This window comes from Emys orbicularis, chromosome 3 (genome assembly GCF_028017835.1).
Source record: "Emys orbicularis isolate rEmyOrb1 chromosome 3, rEmyOrb1.hap1, whole genome shotgun sequence".
In the NCBI taxonomy this organism is placed as follows: domain Eukaryota; kingdom Metazoa; phylum Chordata; order Testudines; family Emydidae; genus Emys; species Emys orbicularis.
The window spans coordinates 156,851,483-156,868,084 of NC_088685.1; the positions used below are offsets into that span (position 1 = coordinate 156,851,483).

At 39.7% G+C, this 16,602-nt stretch overlaps 1 protein-coding gene across 1 annotated transcript in view; it reads right to left on the minus strand.

Annotated features, from left to right (window-relative positions):
* Positions 1-16,602, minus strand: part of RBKS (ribokinase) — a 65,300-nt gene that overhangs the window by 25,362 nt on the left and 23,336 nt on the right. The window contains exon 5 of the mRNA XM_065401790.1: positions 11,337-11,428. Within this exon, the coding sequence (XP_065257862.1) occupies positions 11,337-11,428 (92 nt within the window). The remainder of the gene's footprint in view (positions 1-11,336; positions 11,429-16,602) is intronic.

Sequence of the window (16,602 nt, forward strand, 5' to 3'; positions counted from 1 at the left end):
CGTTAACTCCTGCTCATCACTGTTAACTCCTTCCCCCATATGTTGGTTTCATCCATCTGTTGCATCGTCTCATAAATCAAGACCATTTACTTTTTGAGGCAGGGACTGTGTTTGTAAATCAGGGCTACCCAGCCCTTAGCATAATGGGCTCTGATCCCTGATCAAGGCTATGAGTCATTACCAAAAATACAGTAAGAATAGACTTTGAAAATTTTCTATGAATAAAATTAGGATTAATACTAAGGCTGTGGAAGTAGGTCTGAGTGCAATCCAGCTCCCACTGAAGTCAATGGAACACTTCAGCCCTGTCTCTCAGTGTCTGTCACTGTTGTTCCCTGGTTCTCTGTCTGCCCCAGAACTCCTGAGCAGGGTAGCCTGTCACCAAGACCTCCCCCTCTGGCCTTAATAGGCCTATATGCCCAGATACGCTGCCCCAGAGAGTTTACAATATAGTTAATGAGATTCTTAATGGGGTTTATTTTGTATATAGGCTTAGGATCAAATCCTGCAGCCCTTACTCAGGCAAATCACCCCACTGATTTCAACGGGGGGTTGGCCTTATGATAGCTAGCAGGATTTGATTCTGTAGACGTTTTCAGATAAGCACATTTTATAAGTGGGGGGGGGCAAGGTGTGGTAACAAATTTTCACAATTCAAAGTGTTTTTTGGCTACACTTAGAAGCTATCCAGTGGGACAAGAATGTAATATGTTTTAGATTGAGAAAAAGGTTCCTACACCTAACATGGGTTCTGTTTGGTGGATTAATGTCAACACACTGCTCAGGGCCCTCCAGAAATGGAGAATATTTAAGTAAATTAAATCCATACAATTTTTTAAAGCTAAAATTCAAATTATCTGCAAATAAGCTAATTAAAAATCAGCATAAAATGTCACATAGTACTTCACAAAACTTGGCAACTATGCCTCTTCTGTGACACTTGCAAGAAACTAGCCAGCCAATAATAGCTGAGTAGAGGGGGAAGTTAGGGATAGTGGATAATTGTTTTTTATTAAAGTATATTTATTTTTATTATATCAACATAGCCCTTTGTATATTGCTTGTGTAGATTGTAAGATCTTTGGAACAGGGACTATGTTTTCCTTCGTGTGCACAGTGCTTTGCACATTGTAGGTGCCACTGCAATAAAAATAAATACAATCATAACAACAACTGTACCAATACAACTGTGCCACTGTAAGCTTGTAAGTGCAGACATGGCCTAAGTGACTTTGGAATTTGCTCCACCACAAAGGCCAGATTTGTTAACTTTCCAGGCATGCTATTTTTTCAGGCCTTTGGGAAAGGAGTGGGTTTGATTTGGGTAGGAAGACAGTCAGTTTGATTTGGGTTTAATTGGGCTGATTTTTATTCATTTTTGCTGTTGTTTGGCCAGTGATGTAACGATGGGAATTTCCTAAGACCGTGAACAACATGAATACATCACTTCAGTTTGTATGAATAATGGTCATTTTACATTTTAAAAAGTGTCCAAAAAATCTTGAGGTTGGCTCTATAGAAATCAAAGCAAAGAGGAAATTGATGATGTCCTTTCTAAAGCAAAGCTCTCATTCCGTCTGTTTAGGTTTTTATGTTGTGACCATCTTCTGGCACCTAAGTCAAGCAGACTTTTGCCTGAGTAAAAAGAGAAGGATTTGCTCCATGTTTTGTGATTGGTGTTTTTTTGGTTTAACGGAAATTCTTCCACTTCATCCGCTTTGTTGATTACGTCCATGCAAAAAATATTTCTTAAAAGAGATTCTTAAGCAGATAGCTTTGCTGCTACATATGTATGAACATAGCACTCCAGCTGTTTGTAACTCATCTCCAGCAGGATGGTGAAACTAGAACACACTGGAACAAGCTAGGAGCCATTTTCCCACAGAAATGGCAGAAACCAGACTGATATTTTGTGCCAATAGTTAGAATTTTACAGTAAATGTCAACTGATGTTAAATATAAATCTGCTGTGCTGGGTTATAAATTTCCTCCCACCAATAAAATCTCATTTAAAAAAATACTGTGCTACAATTGAAGGAAATAACTAATGGTTGTCTTAAAAAAAACCCCCAACACTGTACAATAACAATACCAGACGCCCAAGATGGACTTTTTAATAGCTTTTGATTGAACTCTATACAGCAGCATATAAAGGAGTCTACTTTTCTCTGATCAAATCTCACAAAACTCTTACTGAGAGACAAACTATATAAGGGTAAGTCCCACAAAACTGTCAATAAAATAAGTTCAAAACAAACATTTAGATCATGAAGCTACTATTTTATTCCAAATATGAGGGTAAACACAACAATAAGGTTGAAGAGCCAAGAACTCAAACATCAGGAAAAAAGCAGAGTTAAGGTTGGCTGCTCAACCTAAACTCTGCTCCCTTGTTCTTATGCCTTAAAATATGGTCTTTATATTTATTAAATAGTGCAATTTAGAATTCCATAAAAAGAATTTAAATCAAAATTAAGGCTACATACAATTTTTATGATAAACACGCTTTATTTTGCAGTATTTATTTTAATGTCAACAATATAAAGCACATTATGTATTTCTATCTAATTTAGTTTTCTACTATAGTGCTGAAATATATCATACTTTAAAGAGAAGAATACAAATATAACATCCATAGATAATAAGAATATCATTGTGACATTTGTGAATCTACTGCATCCATTATAAAAAAGTATATACAAGCTGCAACATAGATGCTAACTTGTAGAAAAAGATAATATAATCTGAGAAACAGTATGTGATCATGTTACGAAAGGCTATGTTCAACCTCACTTTTCATTTTCTATCTTTTGAGTGCTTAACTATGTAAACATAAGTTTATGTAATTGTATGGCATTATATTATATATGGCATTATTTGACAATATATAATTAAAGACAGACTATATTTTAAGTCATAAACAAAAAGTGTTCAGTTTTACATTTGTTTTTCTTGACACCCAAGTGCTTGGTACCCCAAACATAACATTATATTAAATATAGTGTTTGGGGCATGGAATTGTCTTGATTTGTTTTGTTTTGAAAGGGGAAGATACATTTCAACTATTCAAATTGTGGAGCTTGTAATTTAATTGATCAGGAGCTATTTGGCTTGATGCCTCCATAAACCAGGCACACGCTTAGCCAAGCCTTCCTAGTCATGCCAGATTTTGGGGTCTCTCTGACTCATCCAGAAATTTCCAGGGCCCGATCGTGAGCTGGTGTAAATTGCTGTAGTAACAAGGAGTGTAAACTCTTTGGGGAAGGGACCATCTTTTTGTTCTGTGTTTGTACAGCGCCTAGCACAATGGCCTACTGAGTCCATGACTGGGCTTCTGAGGTGCTGTTGCAATAAAATAATAATGGAACTGTGCTGAGTTACACCAGCCGAGGATATGATCGGCAGTTCTTAAGATTGTCCCAGTTCAAGATACGTGTCAATTTTAAATATTCAGCGTTTGAAACCTGCTGAACCAATTCGTTTCAAACTTGACTTGAACCCTAAATTGTACTGAGAACTACATCACAAAGTCTCGATTGTGTGAATTCTTACAGATGAGTAATCCCACTGAAGTCACTGAGACTCTGCTCGTGAGTGAAGGATTGTAAAAGCAGGCCACAAGTCAGGTTAGTTATTTGTAGTTTTAATTGTTTCAAATTACCAAGTTTCTAATCAGAACGGAGGAAAAACACTTCTCATGCTAGAATAATTCAAAAAAGGCTGACTTGCTTTAGCTAAAAGCTCTTTCTCCCTTCTGCACCCGCAACACTGTCCAAAGACTCACATATTTCGTTTAAAGACTAAATATGGAAAAATGTCATTCCAAAAGTTATAAACAACTGATAAAGTGGGTTTAGAATGAGGTTGGAATTCAAACCTAACTATATTGTGAAATGCCCACACCCTCTATAAATAATGCAGCAACAGTAATTTCCCAATATATTAACTCAGCAAATGCCAGATCATGCAAAGCTCAAAAGGGTGTTAAGCATGTGGGACAGATTATTGCTTTATGTGTCTGATATAATATCAGTTATCTATTGCTTAGTAAAACTTCTCCCTATTGAATAAATCTCTATATTATAAAGCACTATTTTGATTCCCAATCAATGACAGACATATTGCCATAATCTCATTATACTGCATCATTGACTCTGATATATTATCAGTGATAATGAATAAACTGTTGATTCCAGACATTAATTATTCCTTCAGAAACTATTTAGCTTTCACTAACACAATAATATGGAGAAATCAATGTGATAATATAACTGTATAACATTTTTCATGAATTTTTCATGACAGGTTGTTTATGGTAGGTCTCTCTCTTATGTAAACTGTTTTTTATATTTATATAGTGCCTTTCACAGGCATTTCACAGTGCTCTGCAAATATTAACTAATTAATCTTTGCTTGACCTCTGATAGCTAGGTCATTATTATTCTACTTATTTCACAGATGGGAAAAGCAAGGGCCAGAAAGATTAAGAGACTCACCCAAGACTGCACAAGTCACTAGCAGAGCTGGGATTACAACTCAGATGAGTCATAAATCAGACCTTTTCCCCAACATGTAAGCAACTTTGCTTCTTCTGAAAAACTTTTCGATACCCCTTCTACAGAATCAGATGACTCTTTAAGTATAGTTAGGGTCAGACTTGAATCTCAGATGCGTGGGATGTATTGCTACCTATCCTTCAAGGCGAGGCCACAATACACACAAATACCTCGTGTGATTGTTTTTATTATTTGTATTCTGGTAGCACTTAGAGGCCAGAGCCTCGTTGTGCTATGCTCTGTACTAACATAACAAAGAGATGGTCGTTGCCCTTGAGGAAGTCAACTTGTACATGTCCGTTTTCTCAAAATTTAAAAAGATGAAATGTTAGAAAAGGTCTCTCTTGTTTTCACTAAGATGAAACTTGATACATTTATTCTGCATTTCTTTCATTAGAAGAATTAGGAGAATGGAGAGCTAGCACATTCCTGCAGAAACCTCAGGGATTAAGCTACGTTACATCTGGTGTACAGAGAATTAACAAACCAGTTTCAACAAGCTTGATCTTTCTGGGAAAAGAAGAGGGGGGAAAAAAAAAACTAAAATACAAGCTAAGCAAAGAAAGAACTGATAACCTTGCAAGATTTATTTTGAGTATTTTGCTCATAAACCACGTAGAAAGAACTGTCAGATGTAAAAAATATTTATTACTGAAGCAAGCAAGAGTAAAAAGAACAGCTTGTGAAAACCCTTCTAGACAAACTAATGGTAGATGTTCCACTGATAGCATAACTTTGTTTGCTTCTTTCCAGCACCTATGTCCATAAGGAACAAGATATGCTGTTATACCATATCCTGCATACAAAAGCATTAATATCTAAAGTGTTTAATGAATGACAGACATTAAGGTGTGAAATTATATTAGATACACACGTTAGGGATATGATATCACGTGGTAAAGTTTGCAACTACACCTGACACCTCCAAGCCTTTGATATTTTGTGAGGGAAGAGGCTGAAAGACTTCACATTCAAGACTGCTGACCTATGAAAAGGTAAACAATAGAACATTCCTGATTCAATCACATGACTGTTTTCAGACAATCCTGAGCTGTTTTTTCTTTAGCTATGTAACAATATGAATTATAGTATGGCTCTTGCCACTGAATGCTGGATGCCATAATCTAATTGGCTGTTTCATCATTTCTGCTGATATCGTACTCCTGTGTATACTAACATGAGGTTAATAGCTTCCTATTAATATACCTAGAAAACTTTAGTACCTGTAGATGTATGTTGATGAGTACCAACATTAAGGAAATTTTGGCAAGTTGTGTCAAAAATATTTGAAAAAACATATATATACAAAAACCTAATTTGGCCTTGAACATGTACCTCAGCAGATGTGTCTATGTTACATGGAATATCCTGGAAACAGTTGAACTGGATCTCTGTACATCTGTTAATTGCAAAACGAATTATTCTTACACACTAGAAGGACAAGGATGCTCCATCTGCGAAGCAGTTTGTTACAGAGATAGTAAAGACAGCTTTATTAATGTTGTTATTATTTGTATTATAGTAGCCCTTAGGAACTCCAATCAAGGATAAGAGCCCCCAAGGAGTGGAATACCAGCCATGGGATTTAGCCAGACAAAGGTCATTCAAGATTTAGGGCATGGCTACACTTGCAGATGTAGAGCGCTGTGAGTTAAACCCGCCTTCGTACAGTGCAGTAGGGAAAGTGCTGCAGTCTGTCCACACTGACAGCTTCAAACGCACTGGCGTGGCCACATTTGCGGCACTTGCAGCGGCATTGGGAGCGGTGCATTATGGGCAGCTATCCCAGCATGCAAGTGACTGCAACGTGCTTTTCAAATGGGGTGTGGTGGGGTTGGGTGGAGTGTGACAGGGAGTGTGTTGTGTGTATGTGGGGGGAGAGAGAGTGGGTTTTGGGGGGGCTGAGAGTGTGTCAGCATGCGGTCTTGTAAGTTCAGACCCCCCTTTCTCCCCCGCCTCTCTCTCACTCACTCAAAGCAAACAATAAATGTTTGCTTTTCTCTGAGCTGATAAGCAGCCAGCTTCTCCAAACGGAGCTTTGAAAGAGCATTTCCGCATTCCTGCAGCCGATTTCACAACAATGACAAGAGTGGCCACTTGACTTAAGGGGATTATGGGACGTTTCCGGAGGCCGATCACAGCGCAGTAACGCAACACCTCGTTCACACTGTCGCCGCGATGCTCCAGCGGGGGCGCAGCAAACGTTATTCCACTTGCCGAGGTGGAGTACCAGCAGCGCTGTAGCTGCGGAGTCAGAGCGCTCTACGTGCCTTGCCAGTGTGGACGGGGAGTGAGCTAGGGCGCCCGGGGCTGCTTTATTGCGCTGTAACTCGCAAGTGTAGCCAAGGCCTTAGTGAAAGTAGTTTCAGTGGAGTGGAGAGGGTGGAAACTGTATTGAATGGGGTCAATAATGTAGCTGGAAGATTGGAACTTAAGGCAGCAATTGTAGATGGTACATCCAATAAGCTTGGTGAAGAAGGGGAGAATAGAGATATGGCAGTAGACGGAGAGGCAGGAGGGGTCAAGATTGGGTTGAATGGAGGACAGGTAGTATGATTTTGAAAGAAAATGGATGACATACCTAAGATATATACAAGAAACAACAGTAGAGTTGTAGGTTGCCAAAATGTGTACATTCAAAATGAGAAATAAGATAAAGAAACATAATAGTTAAAGACCATGGGATAGAGAGTTTGTTTTCTATTCTCTCTTTAGTGGGATTCCTACATATTAAACTGTTATTGCTACATGATAGGTGGAACTTGTAGTGACACCTATACTTAATGTTGCCAGACACTTCCCATTATAAATTACTTATTTAAATTACTGTTTAAGTTACTTATAACTTTGCCAAACTTTAACCATTTGGGCTGAAATTTTCCATGCCAGTGTCTACCTCAGGTTGAATTTTTGGGGAAATTTCAGCTAAAATGGTACAGCTGTTTCTGTAAACAAGGACAGGGAAAAACTGGTTGTTTTGCCATGTTATTATTTATTTTTTTTAACAACAATTTCATTGAGAATCTCTAGCATCTCAATGCTACATATCAAATGAGGAGGATAAAAAGAACTGTTGAATAACTTTGTTGTTGTTGTCCTTTATGATCGAAGATAACATTGATGATGGTATTATCTCTTGTGAGTACAATTGTGGCTAAAAAGTCCGATGTGTGGGTGGCTGTCCTTTCCACATTGAGTGCATATGTAGCTCGATACCGAGGACTGGATTACAGACTATGCCCACGGAATCTTATGCTGTTTACGACTCAGCCTTTGTGCCTCAAGAGCCATATGGTAATTAATCTCGAACTAACTCCATCACTGACTGCTGCTTGCCAGAGTGATCTGTCTGTTGCTGACAACTCCCAGCTGTCAACGTCAATGTTGCATTGCTTCAAGTTATGCTTCAGTGTGTCCTTGAAGTGTTTCTTCTGGTCGCCTTGTGTGCAGTTACCCACTTTCAGTTCACCATACAGCAACTGCTTTGGCATTCTGGTGTCATCCATCCTCAACACATGACGAGCCCAACGTAACTGATGTGATGAGCAATCCTTGTAGAATGGCTGCGTTCCAGAACCTCGTTATTGCTAACTTTATCCTGCCATTTGATGTGGAGTATGGCACACAGATGTTGTAAATGGAACTTATCTAGAAGCTTGATGTGATGCCTGTAGCAGGTCCAGGTTTCACACTCATACAACAAATTGGACAGCACAACCGCTTTATAAACTTTTAGCTCGGTTTGAAGCCTAATACAATGTTGTTGCCAGACTCTGCCTGATAGTCTGCCAAATGATGACGTGACTTTGTTATGATTTGTTCATTGAATGAGGCAGAGGCCCTGTCAAAAAACTAGTATGTAATCATGTCATTAGAGTGTATCATAATGCACATGCACATGAGGGCCAAACTAACATTGCACTGGCAACCTTAATTCAGGCATTTTCTAACTTTTGAGTGCTCAATTTTGCAACATTAACATTCTTTTAACCTAGTTTTTTTGGATGTAACACGATCTACGTGATACTATATATACACACCGTACAGAAAGAAAAAGAGACAGATATATACTATGCTGGCATTGGCGGAATTGGGATTTGCACTGAAGCGAAGCATTTCTCATTAGTGTTATCTTCAAACAGAGGTTTCTGAAAGGAACTATTGAGCCACATTTTTTGAATTACATCAGTGAAAATCTGTAGTAACTCCACTGAAGCCAACAGATTTATATTAGTGTAACAGATCATTTGCACCACTGTCTCTCCCAATTACAACACGAAAGCTATGAAATATGTAATTGGTATATACTGCCATTACATGACATATTTTCGTACACTATTGATGGTCCTGGTAGAGATATATGTACATAAATCTACCTACCAAAATCCTCAAATGCATATATTAAAAGTGATTTGAAATTTAAGGAAGTCATAACAGGAAACTGAAAACATGTGGAACATGGATGTATAACAATTGCTAAATAAAAACATACTGATATAAAACACCTTTTACATTTCTGACATAAGAAAAACAAATGCTTCGACTGCTTCTGGTTTCTTAACAAAAGAAGAAAACTCTGACAGAAGCTCACCCCAAAAAGCAATTCTAACAATGACAAATCGGCATGCATGGATGGGATGAAGGAAGATATAGATGATTACTATACTTCTGGTAAGGAAATGGATTTCATTGTAAAGTGCAAAAGGTTACTGTTATAAATATTAAGTTGCAAAGAAAAACTATCTACCTGTAATTCTCATTCTCAGAAAGTGCTTTAACAGGGCATCACTCTTGGGTCTGCACTCCAGAATGTCACAGGCAGGAACTTCCATAAAATGAGTATTTTAAAATGAATAAACCTCCTGACCAGCAGAAGTTGTGTGCCTATACTTGCTGAGAGGATAGTGTGATCCCTACTGTCTCCAACAAGTAGTTCCTTTTTTAAGCAAACAGTAGAAAGCATAAAGAATGCAAATTGAACCCCCAACTCTGCAGGCAATGTGTGTGAGAGAGTGGGGATCTGTTATAATTATACACCTGTGTTCCTTCTTCTCAGAAAGGAAGTAATTTTCTTTTCTCCAAGTGGTGGTAATAATATACCTTTACTCTAGCAGACTAAAAATCTCAAGGGATCTCTCTATGAAAGCTGAAGTTGTAGCAATAAATTGCAACATGGGGAAACAGCAACATTCATGCTGGAAGTAGCAGTGAGAAAAAAATATCAGGGATAGAACAGTAATAAAGAAATAAGTTTTTGTATTTAACAAGTAGGGAATAAAATCCCACAGCCAAACAAGTAAACAGTGACAACCAGGGGGAAAAAACCCTGAAGTGAACTAGAGGAGTGGGAGAGTTGGGCTGCTCTCAGCTCCAAAATAGGTCCTGTAGCACTATTAGGCAACTCTTGGATTAATGACCTTACGGAGAGCCAGGCAATAAAGCTTTCAGAGAACTCCAAGTGTCTACCCTGCAAATCGCCCGGAAAGGAATGATTAGAGGCTGGCTCTGAACATTCTCCATCATGTAACTGAGTTGTGATGGCTATTAGATTTGTCTGAGCCACAAGAGACATCACTGCCAGTTGAGCTGGAAAATCAGCCCCCAGACTCTTGATGAGCCACAATGACTGACCTTGCAGGAAAGGGCTGACTACTTTGCAGATGTCAAAATGCTGTGATGGGGGCTAACTTAACAGACCTGCACCAAAATGGGTACTGCTGACACAATTTTGATGGCCATTTGGGTCACTTAGAACTTGTCCACTGATGTCTTATGGGCCATCATGTCATTGGTTTTAGCAGAAATTTCAGAATAGGCTAACTGAGTCTTGACGTACAACCTTCAGCCAGGGACGTTGGGATGGTGATCCCACAGCAAGCTGAGTCATGGTTTCTCCTAAACCCGATGTCATGTTCACCAGGGATCTCTTACAACCATATTCAAGGTATGGCTTTTACCTGCTGGTTGCTCCTCACACAGTCTGATAAATAAAGGAGAAAACCATAGCAACAGTAACAATAATATACAGCAGCAAATTCAAACAAGGGCCTCGTGGGACACTCAGACCAACTTGTTTCCTGTGATACACACAATCATTTGTTTTTGGATAAATATTATCCTGACAATGGCAGAGAAAGGGGATGGGGAGAAGAGAGAAAGTCTTGGAAATTGATAAACTGAAAAAACGGAGGGCTCCGCTGTTGTACACTGGTAGCAGCAGCCCATAAAAGTCACTCTGTTATGTGCACTGAAACGGTAACTAACAGGTAGGGACATACAGAGCTGCTTGAACCCTCTCAGTGGCAGCATACACACAAACACCTTCTCTGGCAAGGCAGGTTAAGAGCATCACAATGCTATATCTAATGACATTCCCATTATTCACACAGAGGGAAGACAAGGCTGGGAGTGAAGATCTATTTTAATATGTACCATTTAGAGCAAAACACATATTAAGAGTGTCTCATTTATGGATCTCGTGTTCACTCATCCACTCCCCTCTTAGTAACCCACCTTATGGCCAAGAAGGGTTGGCCTCAGTTCTCTTGGGAGCCTGTTAATTCTACTTCAAGTGCTATCTAGAAGGGTTATTCAACAGTGAAGCAAAGTATTCCTCCTTCCCCACTGGCCTCGGGGCCAAGCCTGCTGCCTCCCCAGTGTTTGAGAGAGAAGTCTCAGGAACATGGCTTGATTCCCCCTATGATGTACTGCTGGGGACGGAGTCCCTTTTAAGTTTCACTGTCCACGTCACTGTTCTCTAACATGACAGCTGGCCATTACCTCACTTTCGTTGCAACAGAAGATGTCAGAATGGGTGTAAAATTGTGGATCTAGTTCAGCATGAGCTGGAGCAGGATTAAATAAGGTCTTCACTGCAACAGAATGGAAAAAGTTGTCTAAATCAATGGCATTTTTGCATAATACATTTACAAACCACTGCCTGGAACCCCAAACTCCCTATTGGGGCTAATACATTTCAGCTCCTCATCTTCTCCCCACAGATATGCAAACTACTCACAGACATAAAAAACCCAGAAAACCCCTGTTTTTTCATTTTACAAAGTATTTAACCATTTTCTTAATTGTAGTACAGAAAAATATATAACCCCCCCAAATTGATATTCATTCATCTGCTTGTAGGGGGAAATGAGAGGAGAGCAATAGGCAAGATTCAAACTGTATTCAAAAGTTTTTTTAACTAAAAAAAATTCTAAATTTAGATATCTAATATAAATCATTTCATTTGTGGAGTGTCTTCCCTCTGAGCATTTACTAACATGAGCTTTACTAACACTGATTTAGCCTCAGAACTTCCTGGGAGGAAGGTAAGCATTGTAACCTTCATTTTACACATGAGGAAACTGGGACACAGAGTGACGAAGGCTTTGTCTAGACTACAATTTTAAAGTGTTAGGAGCTGTTAGCTAACGTTCCAACACTAGTATAGCTGGTGGAGATGATATCTTGGTTAAAACCTGTCAAAGTGTGTTAGCTAATACCTCCTAACAACTTGCCTTTAAACTTACTCTAGACAAAGCCTCAGGCCTCGTCTACACTACAAAAGGTTTGCCATATCAGTAGAGTGTAAGTGACTTACCCAATGTAACACAGAAATCTATGAATTCCTTGCTCTGCCAATCTCCTGGTTAGTACATCTGTTCCTTAGCTATAAGAGCATCCTTTCTTCCATATGAAACATAATCTCTTAGATTAGAAATTTACTTATATTCAGTGACAAAAGTTTTCAAACTTGCAAGTCTGGCTCTTAAATCTATATTTAGGCACCTGCGCATAAGCAGCCTGAATTTCAGACACGCCAGCACTTATGAATCCCATTTATTTGAACAGAAGCCTCAGGTGATCAGAAACTTCAGGAATATGAATAAATAGGAATATAGAAGCTGAACTTTAGACACTCAGATTTGAAAATTTAGGCCAGTGACTACTTTTCAACTTCACAATTCCTCTCTATTTTCTTATCATTTGAAAACGCTGTTGCAGACAAAACAACTACATTACAAGAACATTACTGAATTTGCAAAATCAAGCACTCAGAAGTTAGGAAATGCTAGAAGTAGGCTTGCCTGTGCAGCCTTAATTCAGCCCCCTTGTGCATCTGATGTATGATACAGTCTAATTATATGATTACATCACATTTTTTCATAGTTTTTCTTCACTTTGAGTGCTTGTCTTTGCCACCTTAATAATGTTCTATCAACATAGTGTTTTTGTATGTAATTTCCTAGTATTTTTTTAAAAAGCAAAATTAAAACAGAAATGCCATCATCTGGCATCATATTGATATACTCACGTAGATCATCAGCAGGACTGGATCTTTTAGATCCACTGCACGGACCTCTGCCATTTGAGCTGACAGAGTAACTAATAGCAGTAGTACTTTGTTATCCTTTATGTGGACCAGCACTAAAGGGGGATGGGACACTTTGCCAGTGGGTTTCACAGATATTCGCTGACAGCAGAGGAATGTAAGACTCAGGAATCATGGGTTCCATTCCAGGCTCTGGATGAAGTGTGTCTAGTGGGCACAGACTCTTCTGCCCATTCCTTGCAAGCTTAATCCCTTATCCCCAGTCCTGTCTCTTCTTCACCCCTCACCGCCCTATTTCAGTCCTGTTCTCCTTACCTAGCTGGAGTCAGTCTCCATTCCTCAGCCTTTTCATCCCAGTCCTAGACTCTTTGTCCACCCATTTCTAGACTCACTCCTACGAACTTCCTGTCCTAATCTTTCTCCCACCATTCCCAATCTTCACCACCCCCTGTGCTCTCAGTCCCAGTGTGCTTGCCCAGCCCTGGCCTGGAGCAACCAGGAACAGGAATTATAAGGAAAGTCTTGCAAACCCCCAGCTGGATACATTTCCATCCATAGAGAACTGCATCACAATTCTCCTCCAACACAGCATTAATGGGCCTGATATTATTAACTTCCATTTTATTTTGTCCATCATCTCCAAGGCACTTTGGGATCCTCACAAACTTTTCAAGCACGGGAAGAACTGCACTCACCACTGAAATGGAGCCACCTCTGGGAAGGGACATGGCAGCAGTTTAACAGCACACAGCAACATTACACAGCAGTTAAAAGGAGGAATACAGTGAGTGTTCAAGTCAAACTTCCAGGGGAATTCATGTACACTCAATATAGTTCCTCAAGATGGAGTCTAACTAGGATAGATCAGAGGCTAACACCCTTGCTTTTGTACAAACTGTCATGGAATCTTTAATGACCAGAGACATTGGGAAAACCAATCTTTTCCATATGTAGTCTGCAAAACCAATACAAGTGAGATTCACTGAATGGAAACATAGGGCTCCTAGGCCTCCATCCATCCTCACCCCCCTTTTTAAATTCCTTTTAATTAAAAAACAAAAACAAAAAAGCACCAAACTCAAAACAGAGATTTGAGGCATCTGGATGTGCATCTGTTAAACAAAAATAGTCTAGTGCACTTCCTAACATATAGTATTGCATTATACATGAGGGTGCTGCAGGCTAAACCACGGGAAACAACTGACAGCCAGGATGGGTTTAAGATTCCATAGTGTTACAAAGCAAAACATTTACTTAGATTTGACTGTACAGAGCATTTGCCAATGTGCAGCATATTATCTATGGCAGAGTTGGCCCACATATTAGCAAAGGTTTAACTGCACAACGATTCCAGACTGAAGACTCAGAACAGTACCAGTCCTAAGGCTGCTCCTGTCTCTTGCTGACACATTGTACTGCCTAATGTTGCTGAGGCTATGTCTTCACTGTGTACCTTACAGCAGCACAGCTGTGCTGTTACAGCCATGCCGCTGTAAGGTATGCAGTGTAGCCACTCTTTATCAGCAGGACAGAGCTCTCCTGCTGACAAAAAAACAACAACCCACCCCCAATGAGGGGCGGTAGTTTTGTCGGTAGGAGAGCGACTCCTGCTGACAAAGGGCTGTCCACGCCAGCGTTTTTCATTGGTAAAACTTTTGTCAGTCGGGGTGTGTGTTTTTTTCACACCCCTGAGAGCGCAGAGTAGACATAGCCATCGTCTTTGCTGGCCCATTCAATGTGTTGTTTTTTCAAACTTCCATTTAATAGTGAAACACTCCATTTCTCCTTTGTCAGAGACTCATCTCTTAGCCTAAGGAGGTACAGAAGTAAAATGATTTGATCAAGATCACACATCGAGTCAGTGGCAGAGCTGACACCAGAACCCAGGAGTTCTGACTTCAAGTCCACTGTTTTAACCACTACACTAAATTACTTTGACCATTTGGATATAGTGCAATCAGTAAAGGCCTTAAAAAAATCCCCACCTCTCATGTAAGGTATTCCCTAAATAACTGAGGTCTTCCAAGGATAACAGAATTATCTGAAAAATAAAATTTATCTGCAGAAAAAAGAAATGGGAAAAAGCTAACGTTTACATTAGCCTAAAAGAAACATTCCCTCACCCCCGCATTTATCATTGTTAAAATATTTAAGAGGATAAATTTTTAGGACTGTCTGTTCAGATTGCCCCATGCCTATCCTGTCATGACAATACAGCTGGTGACTGGCATGCTAAAAAGCCGCTGCTGTATAATTGATGAAATTATGCATGTTGGTTCTGGTCTGTATATATTTATTTCAAAGCAAAGGAACCTGTTTGACAGAAACATTATAAATAATTACAATTATAAAACTGTCAAGGTTTAAATTCAAGGTCTCAGAGAAAACTTCTTCCCATGCTAGTTTTGTCCTTTTGTATTTGGTAAAATAGATTTTTTTTCTACTCTATGAGCTTTTGTTTTGTTTTGTTTTTTAATGGGGAACAAGCAGCATGGCTCTGGCTTCTTAACTTGTCATCCATGATGTCAGCACATTACTGGGAATGGTGTTTGGCAGTTAACTTGTACTCAGTTTTCTAGCTGGCTCTACAACACCGAGAGGGTAATGTGTAATTAACAGCCACTATTTAATTTCCCAAATATACTGATTTAAAAACCAGAAAAACATTCCCCATCAGATTTCACAATTTTAAGTTAGGTCAAATTTTGAGAATAAGGTATTTCAGAGGGCCCCTTTGAAAATATTTTGCAGTCACGCAACGTGAGGTTTTTCTGTTGGGAGAATGTCCGACGCCTGCCCTAATGGCTTTTAGGGAGTTGTTTGACAGTTGTCTCAGAGCAGCAACCAAAATGGGCTGAGAAGATAGGCTTCCATGGATGGAAATGGATCCAAGTTAAGAAACAGTAGGGGTTCTTGTTGGACTACCAAAACAGAGGTGTTAAACTGCAATTTGGAAAGCACTTGGTCTCACAAAAGTTTTCTGATTGATAAACCAAATGTAGGGGTGGAAAGGAGTCACAAACAAACTCATTTAAGTCATATTTGCATCAAAATAATTTTGCATTCATGATACTATTATGTGGATTTTTGATCTAATGTGCACAATCCTATTAATGATATCCATAAACACTTATAACAACTGAAGTTTCAGGGCCAGATTCTTCCATCTTGCACTTTACACAGTTGTTTAAGCAGTGCAAAGTATATGCAAAATGCGTTTAAAATGCCACTAAATATGATAACATTTTTTAAACCCACTTTGCACTGGTATAGATGACCTCAAGAGGTACAAGGCAGTGGAGAATCAGATCCTCAAATCCTTCTAAAACAGGGGTTCTCAAACTTCATTGCACCGCGACCCCCTTCTGACAACAAAAATTACTACACAATCACGGGAGGGGGGACCGAAGCCTGAGCCCTGCTGCCCTGCGGAGGGGCCCAAAGGCAAAGCCCAAGCCCCGCCCCCTGGGCAGGGGGGCCAAAGCCAAAGGGCTTCAGCCCCAAGCAGGGGGCCTGTAACCTGAGCCCTGCCACCCAGAGCTGAAGCCCTCAGGCTTCAGCTTTGGCCCCGGGCAGTGGGGCTCGGGCTTCAGCTTCCGCCCCGAGCCCCAGCAAGTCTAATGCCAGCCCTGGCCGCCCCATTAAAAAGGGCTCGCGACCCACTTTGGGGTCCTGATCCACAGTTTGAAAACCGCTGTTCTAAATGTAAGGTATCAT